At 40.6% G+C, this 9,377-nt stretch overlaps 1 protein-coding gene across 2 annotated transcripts in view; it reads left to right on the forward strand.

Annotated features, from left to right (window-relative positions):
• Positions 1–8,871, forward strand: part of sptb (spectrin, beta, erythrocytic) — a 29,824-nt gene extending 20,953 nt beyond the window's left edge. For both annotated transcript variants that reach the window (XM_053633679.1, XM_053633678.1), the window contains 17 exons: positions 751–975; positions 1,057–1,146; positions 1,236–1,520; positions 1,695–1,825; positions 1,904–2,108; positions 2,338–2,561; positions 2,761–2,911; positions 3,044–3,288; positions 3,379–3,517; positions 3,641–3,725; positions 4,464–4,660; positions 4,738–4,811; positions 4,898–4,961; positions 5,075–5,331; positions 5,461–5,634; positions 6,329–6,371; positions 7,530–8,871. In XM_053633679.1, coding sequence (XP_053489654.1) covers positions 751–975; positions 1,057–1,146; positions 1,236–1,520; positions 1,695–1,825; positions 1,904–2,108; positions 2,338–2,561; positions 2,761–2,911; positions 3,044–3,288; positions 3,379–3,517; positions 3,641–3,725; positions 4,464–4,660; positions 4,738–4,811; positions 4,898–4,961; positions 5,075–5,331; positions 5,461–5,634; positions 6,329–6,371; positions 7,530–7,718 — 2,778 coding nt within the window. In that variant the 3' untranslated portion in view covers positions 7,719–8,871. The remainder of the gene's footprint in view (positions 1–750; positions 976–1,056; positions 1,147–1,235; positions 1,521–1,694; positions 1,826–1,903; positions 2,109–2,337; positions 2,562–2,760; positions 2,912–3,043; positions 3,289–3,378; positions 3,518–3,640; positions 3,726–4,463; positions 4,661–4,737; positions 4,812–4,897; positions 4,962–5,074; positions 5,332–5,460; positions 5,635–6,328; positions 6,372–7,529) is intronic.
• Positions 8,872–9,377: the final 506 nt, after the last annotated feature.

A 9,377-nucleotide genomic window follows, 5' to 3' on the forward strand; every position in this document is an offset into this window, starting at 1 on the left:
CACAGCCCTGTAGACCCAGCATTCATACCCTACAGTTGTCATCCTGGAATGTGGGAATGTCAGTGTTGTGTTCTGCACGAAAGGCAATCTGAGAGTCTGGCTAATACAAGATAATCCATTTTTATGACAAATTACATTTGTTCAGGTACTCAACATTGTAAATTATGGTGCAATTGGTAGACGTATATTTAATTTGTGTCTGTGTTAGTAATTTTTGAGACCAGGTGACAATTCTCACAGACATCATCAAGATAGTAAAGTATAGTCTATGTTTATTCATTATACCTTCAGTAACCTCATTATCCTGGTCAGGGTCACGGTGGATCCTGTACACTGGGCACAAGGCAAGGTCACACCCTGAATCCCCAGTCCATCTCACCCCAGTCCATCTCAAGCACCACGCAAGCCCACATTCACACACTATTTCACACCCAGGGGCAATTTTAACATAGGCATTCCATCTACTGGTATGTTTTTGGGAGGTAGGTGGAAACCTGAGGAACCCGTGCCCGGGGTGAACTTGCTCAGAAACTCCACACAAACAGTAACCTGAGCTCAGGATCATACCAGAAACTGATGTACTGATATAACATTTTATGTATAATGAGCTCAAATGTTGATTTGCTTTATACTAGAAATAGTCTGGTTAACTTCTTAGACAATGCTGTAAAAATGCTTGGATTTCATTTTGGATTTTCACTTTAGCCTTGAAACCTCTATATATAACCAGTGTGACCTGTACTCCTGCAGATGACTGAAAATCAGGTGCGAGACCGAGGTCGGGAGCTGCAAGAGCTGCAGGAAGCTGTGCAGCAGCATACTCCACTGACTGAAGAGCAACCGGAGCTGGAAGCTGAGCAGCAGATCGTCCAGAGAGACTTTCAGCAACTCCTTACACCTCTGGCTCAACGCAAGGGACAGCTCGAGGCAGCTAAAGCTGTGTACCAGTTCTACAGAGATGTGGCAGATGAGATAGTGAGTGGCAATTCCACACGGAGGGATTCACAGAGATCTAATGAACAGTCATTTAATCTTTTGATTCGATTTTGTTTTTAGCTCTGGCTTGAAGAGAGGTTGCCTATGGCCATGTCACAGGATCATGGGAACAATCTACAGACAGTCCAGCTTCTCCTGAAAAAGAATCAGGTGGGCAAGTCTTATCCTGCCTTGAGGCAACATCACAATTGTTTAATTGTTCATGATTATTTGCATTAACCAAATTTATCCAAATACAGACCCTCCAGAAGGAGATTGAAGGTCACCAGCCACGTATGGATGAGGTGTTGCAGCGGGGTCGACGTATGATGGCGGCTGCAGAAGGTAGCCCAGAGGCAGGGCATATGTCTGAGGAAATGAAGAGGTTGGAGGAGGTCTGGGCACGGCTGCAAGATGAAATGGCAAAACGGCGAGCTCGACTCAATGCCTCTAATGATGCCCAGCAATACTACAATGATGCAGATGAAGCAGAAGCATGGATTGGTGAACAGGAACTCTACATGATTGCTGATGATAAAGCAAAGGTAGAGCTATTCAGGAAGTGATGAATAAATGATTGGACACCTTTGCAAAACTTTACACAGAATAGTTTATTTTTCCTTAAACTTTTGTTTGCTATTTGTTGGATTTCTTTGAAACCATCGAGTTTAAAGACCTGCTTCTCTCTTCTTGTAACTTAATATCTCCATTCTTTACAGGATGAGCAGAGCGCTGTGATTTTGCTAAAGCGGCACTTGGTTCTGAAGCAGGTTGTTGATGACTATGCGGATTCTATCCAGAAGCTCGCTGACCATGCTCAGAAGATGTTTGCTGAAGAGCATCCTGAAGGGTATGCTAACAATTCAGTTGTAAAACAATCTTTAACAAGAGGAGTGTTGTAAATTCACATTCTCATTTTCCTGTGCAGGGAGGCCATCATCCGGAGGCAGGGTCAGGTGGACAAACAGTATGCAGGACTGAAGGAGCTGGCTGAGGACCGCAGGAGGAACCTTGATCACACCTACCATCACTTCCTCATGAGCCGGGAGGTGGAAGATCTGGAGCAGTGGATTGCTGAGCGTGATGTGGTGGCTTCTTCACAGGAAATGGGACAGGACCTGGACCACGTTACGGTACTGCAGATCATACACACCTTCACACACATAGTAATGTAAGACACTTAGAAGATGAAGATGTTTACACACACATGTCTATTGTCTAATGAAATATTGAACAAGCTCTTGTTTCTGGCCTGGTAATTAGGTCACAGGCTAAATTGTCACCATGTAACAAGATATAAATGTATAATGCTGCATTTGTTATTATAATGATTAGTCCATGTGACTCTTAAATGACACTTAGATGCTGAGGGATAAGTTCAGGGAGTTTGCCAGGGAGACGGGGACGGTGGGACAGGAGCGGGTGGATGCTGTCAATCACATCATTGATGAGCTGATCGAGGCTGGTCATAGTGAATCATCTACTCTGGCTGAATGGAAGGACGGCATTAACGAGAGTTGGGCAGATCTCTTGGAGCTCATTGACACCCGCACACAGCTCCTCACGTCTTCTTATGATCTGTTTAAGTAAGTCATTGTGGATAAAATCTAATCAGTTAAAATAAATACTTCTCAATGCATAATGTTTTACTCACTTTATTTATCCAGCAGGCAATAAAGATCATGTAGAAATAATGAGTATGATTTCATGTGCATTCCTGAGTATGTACATGCAATTTTACTAAACGGTAGAGAAGAAAAGATTGTAATCTGTCGTGCTGCCCAGGTACTTTTATGATGGCAAGGAGTTGGTAGTCCAGATCGAGGAGAAACAAAATGAGCTTCCAGAAGATGTGGGAGAGGATTTCAGCAAGGCAGAGTCTTTCCATCGCATGCATGCTGCATTTGAGAGAGATATCAGCTCCCTTGGAAAGCAGGTAGATCACTATGAAGATATTGAATGAGACTTGAATACCTTTCCATCACTAATATGTTTATTTACTGTACCTTTGGACTTTTTTGAGAAATATGAATCTTAATTTTGCTCTATTTGGCATATATATATATAGGTACAGCAGTTCCAGGACACTGCAGCTCGTCTGCATGCCCAGTATGCTGGAGTCCAGGCAGATGCCATCAAGGCAACAGAGAAAGAGGTGGTAGATGCATGGAAGGGTCTTCTGGCTGCCTGCGCAGGTAGACGGAAACAGCTGGAGGAGACAGCAAACAAGTTCCGTTTTTTCACCATGGTTAGGGATCTAATGGCCTGGATGGAAAGCATCATCCAGCAAATAGAAACTCAGGAGAAACCCAGGTGAGCTGGGACTTTCACCACAGAGAATTAAAGTAATGTTATGAATTGTGAAAATGTTTATAAACGTGTTTTTCCTATGCACGAGTACAGAGATGTGTCATCGGTGGAGTTGCTAATGAAGTATCACCAAGGGATCCGTGCAGAGATTGAGACTCGTGGACCAAAATTTAATGATTGTGTGGCATTAGGGCGGACTCTACTAGCACAGAAGCACAGGGATGCAAATGAGGTAATCAGATACAGCACTATTGGAGCTTTCATATTCGGATCTGTAGTATGGGTGTCTAAGAGGATTGATTTGGTAAATTTGTAATTTTCTTCTGTTTCTTTTTCATTGCTGTGTCTCCTGTAGATCAAAGAGAAGTTGATGCAGCTACTTGAGAAGAGAGAGGAAATGATGCTTAAATGGGATGACAGATGGGACTGGCTTAGACTGTGTATGTGCTCTTGAATGATTCAAACACACTTCACTTATGTTTAAAGTCCTGTGAAGTACCTTGAAACATTCAGCGTTATTCGATGTCTTGACATCATTTCCACTTAACAGTCAGTACGGGACATATTAAATTTTTTAAATAGCCAATAGAATTTAGCTTACTTCACAGCCTGGGCTAAGCCGTACTTGACAGTTAGTACCATGAAAAAATTCATGAACTGGCACAAGTACCTTCTTCTTCAACGCGAATGAATTCAAGCCATTTCTTTCTTAACCAACTTACAGTAGGGAAATTGAATAAAATGCATGCGTTTGAACAGCCAAAGTCACATTTATGACCCATGCTTGCTGATGATTTCTCTCCCTCAACAACAGCAACTTTGGCAAGGTGATTTTTTTATAATGTTGTGGTGGGATGCTTCAGATTCTAGACAACATTTGACTGGACAGAAAATCTGATGGGAAGCTGAAGTGCAGTATGATGTCATCAAAATTGTTGATCCATATTAGTGGTGGAGAGAGATTGTAAATTTTGAATGCATATATCTTCTAAATGCGAATTTTGTCATTGTTTTGGCACACACTAGCTTATAGATAGCCTTAAGGCTAACATGTTTGTACTAAAAGCCACAAAACTTCAAATCTGAGTTCATGAAGACTTTAACACTTCATGCACATTCCACTCTTTATCCTTCATGTATACATAAGCCTGTAAACTATTGTTAATGTCTCCCTCTAGTGTTAGAGGTGTGCCAGTTTGCCCGAGATGCATCTGTAGCAGAAGCCTGGCTTGTAGCTCAGGAGCCATATGTGGCCAGTAAGGACTTGGGTGAGTCTGTGGATGAGGTAGAGAAGTTGCTCAAGAGGCACGATGCCTTTGAGAAATCCACTGCCACCTGGGAGGAACGATTCTCTGCACTGGAGCGCCTTACAACGGTAAGGGCAATCAAGCTTTGACTATGTATGTATAAGAGAAGGTGTGCTTATAATTACTGTTTTTTGTTTGGTGCTAGCTTGAACTGATTCAAATCAGAAAGCAGCAGCTGGAAATTCAGCAATACAGACAGGAAGAGGAAAAGGACAGCAGGTAAAATTCAAGTTCAAGTCAGACCCTTTGTGGACAGTTTATCATCCACAGCTTAAATTTATTATCCCTGTACCTTTGGCTCTTAGGAGGGATGACACAGGCTATGTCGAAGAGTCCTCACGTTTGGACACAATTGAGGAGCAGTCTCTTGTCAGTGAATTTTGCCACTTTGCCACTCCATCTCCATTTTTATTCTATATCTCTGTACCATTTAATGGCCATTCATCAAATCTTTCTTTTCATACACCTGTATTTGTGTTTAGTCTGGCATGGCAGCAGTAGATCCAAGCTCAGGACATGGAGATAGCACTGCAGGGGACTCAGTGGTGCCCATGGTTTCAGATATTCAGGAGAGTGGATCTGTGGAACCGGAACCCTCAACGTCCACCCAGGCTACCAAAGAGGCAGAGCGTGCTGCCACTCTTCCCATGATGCCTACACAATCCCAGCCACCCCTGCTGCAGGGAACCCTCACACGTAAACATGAGATGGAGGGACCTAATAAAAAAGCAGCCAATAGGTAATGTAATGTATACTGTCCTCAGCTGATGCTCTCATGTTGATCTAAAATCCACTCTTATATAAAAAAAAAGAAGAAGAAGCTGTCATACAACATGAAGTACCTTTCACTTCTCTCTTCTTATCTCAGGTCGTGGAACAGCATCTATTTTGTTTTAAAGCCTGGCCAACTTTCAGCCTACAAGGATGCAAAGAGTTTTGCCCATAGTGTTACATACCATGGAGAAGACCCGCTGTCACTCCACGATGCTGTTTGCGAGATTCTGACCAATTACAAGAAAAGGAAGCAGGTGTTTAAACTGCGGTAAGCATAGCAAAATGTACTGTTCGTTATCAAACCCAAGTAAAAGAATAATTAGTCGCTCTGTTTTATGACATACATGAGAAGTTTACTTATCCTTAAGGCAGACTGAAGAAGACAAAGCAGAATTACAAGCCACAAACATGGTAAAATAGCGATTAGCTGTTAATATTGGAAGAAACCAAACTTATATGAGTTCAAAGGTTTGTATTTCCCTTTCTGAATGTGATAGTAATATTCTCTAATACCAAGCCCTTGCCTTGTCTTATTAACTGCATCCAAATTATCATATATTCACTTTTGGATAATTCCAGTTGTAACATTCAGCTCCAACAGCCTACCCGTTCCTGACATTTCTGTTCTCTGCCAGATTGCTTGGCAAATCTTTGGCTATATATCTAGAACAGTTCCGCCACATGTCATATACTGTCTTCAGGTCTACATACCAAGAGACTGAAATGTTGTTGGCAGAACTTTTCAAAATGTTATTTTTGCGCAGTGTTTAGGATTATTATCTTTAAAAATCATGGGGAATGCAAACTTTTGAACTATTTCATACAGCTATGTGTATCTGTCACTGGTAATTGAAATAACTTCAGTGTCTTGGGACTTCTTTGAAACCTAACCAAACTGATTCTTTATTTAGCCATCTGGAATGAAACATGAAACAATCCTCTGTTGTTTTTGCATTCTCTAGGCTTGGAGATGGAAGTGAATACCTATTCCAGTGTAGAGATGAGGTCAGTTCTTTCCCAGAATACACTTTTAACCCTATAGCCTATTTTACACCAGAAGCGACACATGATGCCAGTCAACCTCTCTGCAAAGGGAGTGGTGCATTCATTTATGTGTTTTCTTGCACTAGTTTAGTAAATCTAACATGAAAACATCTGTTCTGAGTGGCAGATTATAAACATGCCTTACCACTGTATATGATCGCTCCTGCATTCTGCACCATGGAGTTTCAATTTTAACTGCTATTCCATTCCCCTAATGTCCTCATAACTTTAAAGTAACCTTGTGATAAAATGTGATGGTGCGGAGAACATTCTGGTAACCTTTAGGGCACTTTCACACCTAGTAGTCCATTTTCTGCACCTGAATCAGAGTGAAATTGACACTTTTTGTTCATATGGTATTTGGTTTGGTTTGCTTTCTCACTGCAAACAATTTAACAAACCGAAAAGCAACAACAACAACAACAAAAAAACATTGTCCAAGAGGTGTATAGAGTAATCTCGTATAATCTTGCGTATCATATTATTTCCTTTGTCAAATCATCCTGGTCAGTTATCATATAACCATAAAAGAATGTTGTGTTTTGAAGTTCAGAGAATGTTTTAGGAACAGTGCTGACTTTCTTAGTCAAAATAGAACATTCCCAGAACATTATAATAGGATTCCCAAAAAATAGGAGAACCATAAGAACCAAAGGAGAACCATATGCCCAACGTTAGGGAAATGTTCTGTGTTTGCAGAGGCACTCTCCACCACCATCATTAAAGCACCAACCGAGGGAGTAACCAGTACCAGAAACATGTAGAATCTGCGTCAAAGCACATTAAAGGTGTTTTGAAGGCTTGTGGTGGCCCAATAGCTTACTAAGACACTTTATGTTGTTGTTGTTTTTTTTTTCTCATTTAATTTGACACAGATTATGGATTGTTTAAATAATGGAAATACATTCCATAATATAGCAAAAATATAGTGTTCTGTATGTGACAGAAGTACAACGTAAGCAGAAAAATTGTGCTTGCTATGTGTTTAGTGTAAAATATCACCTGTTAAAGAAAACGTATTGAAAGCGGTGCCACAATTTACTTTCAGTTTTCAGTTGCATGTGTCTAAAATTTTAAAGGAGTCATTTTAATATTCTCGGTGACATATTACTTCCACAGGAAGAACTGAAGATCTGGACTAAGGCCATAGAGAAGGCAGCAGAGTATGTGGCAGAAGAGCAAGTAGCAGGGCCTTCAGAACCTCAAGCCCAGAGCTTGCCCCTTCCTTCATCCTCAACTGCCTCAGAAGTTCCCTCTGCCAAGAAGGAAAAGGAGAAGAGGTTTACTTTATTCACCAAAAAGAAGTGAGAGGGACCCTTATAGGTCAGGACCTCAGCGAGAGCACGCAAAAACCACAGAGGACAGACAGTGGGTTGGTGAAGAAATGAACTGATTTATATTAACATGCTACATGCATTAAAAAACAACAACAACAACAAAAAACATTATGTTAATTTCTATGATTACAAATTACACTTGTGCCTGTATGTATGCCAGTGAACTGTTGCAATGGTCCACTTGTTTACTTTTTTAACTTTACTTTTTTCCGTAAAACATACCAGATTCACATTCAGACAAAAGCACAGGAATGCTGTTTTCACACTCAACCAAAGATTGTTTGTTTGTTTGTTTGTTTTTGCATTACTTGATCTTCTGTTGTGCATGCTTTCTTAATATTATATAGTAGATTTATAATCACATATTAAGCATTTTGTCAGTTTGCCATACTTCTCAAAATGGTTGTAAAATGTGATACTGTGCTCTTTGTGTTGGAACTTGTACAATGTACAATTTACAATTGGACGTTACAGAGTTTGTTGTAAATGCCAATTAGCCATACAGAGGTTTACTCAGGAGGTTTAGTTTATACACTGTACACTACTGTATAGAATTAATACAAGTGCAGTAAGCACAGTGGTCAGCAACCTTTTTTATTGTTCAAGTTTAGCTTTTTCCCCCATGGAATTAGGATTAACTTTCTGCAAAATACCTAGAAGGTACCTTGCTAGACAAAACAAGATGGCAATGTACTAAGAATTGTCCAAAACCTCTAATATGCGTAATGTTATTTTTTCTAATGCATGAATGGATGTGTTTATTTTATATGGTGCTATGTTATTACACACAGTGGCCACAGCGGTCACTGGCTCTTTCCTGACTAATCTAAATTTATAGCAGCTATCAAAAGCATGCATCATGTCTATTGTTTTAATCATATCAGATGAATACCATGTTTTGTAAAGAGTATAATGTTGGGTCAGTGATGTTCAATGCAATCATTCAATTTCAGAATGTATATGGAAAGAATGTGTAACACCAATTTGAATGTAACATACAGTAGGAGGAAATGAAGCCATGGAAGAGGAAAAGAAGACAGTAAAGACTGGTATTTAGTGGATTTATCAGGGAAAAGATATAAAGTTATATGTTTATGCATAAATAATACATAATCAAATCTGAATTGTTTTAAATGTCTCTTTTTACATGTGTATTTCCATCAGCACCTCTTAATGCAGTGGTAGTTTGTGGTTTTCCTTGCCCTAACACACCTGATCCAACAAATCAGATAAATTAACAGACCCTTTCTGAGATGATGTTGGTGTATTAGAGCAGGAAGAACACTAAAATGTGCAGAGTTGGTAGCAACTATTAACTTCTTATAGTGCAGTGGTCACCAACCCGGTTCCTGGAGATCTACCTTCCTGAAGACTTTAGCTCCAAACATAATTGTGCCCGGGGCGCATGGTGGCTTAGTGGTCCGGGGTTTGAGTCCCGCTGGGGCCATGTGTGTGCGGAGTTTGCATGTACCGGGTTCCTAAGGGTACTCCAGTTTCCTCCCCCAGTCCAAAGACATGCGTGGTAGGCTGATTGGTGTGTCTAAAGTGTCCGTAGTGTATGAATGGGTGTGTGAGTGTGTATGTGATTGTGCACATGGACTGGCACCTTGTCCAGGGTGTACCCTGCCTT

This window comes from Ictalurus furcatus, chromosome 9 (assembly GCF_023375685.1).
Source record: "Ictalurus furcatus strain D&B chromosome 9, Billie_1.0, whole genome shotgun sequence".
Classification (NCBI taxonomy): Eukaryota; Metazoa; Chordata; class Actinopteri; order Siluriformes; family Ictaluridae; genus Ictalurus; species Ictalurus furcatus.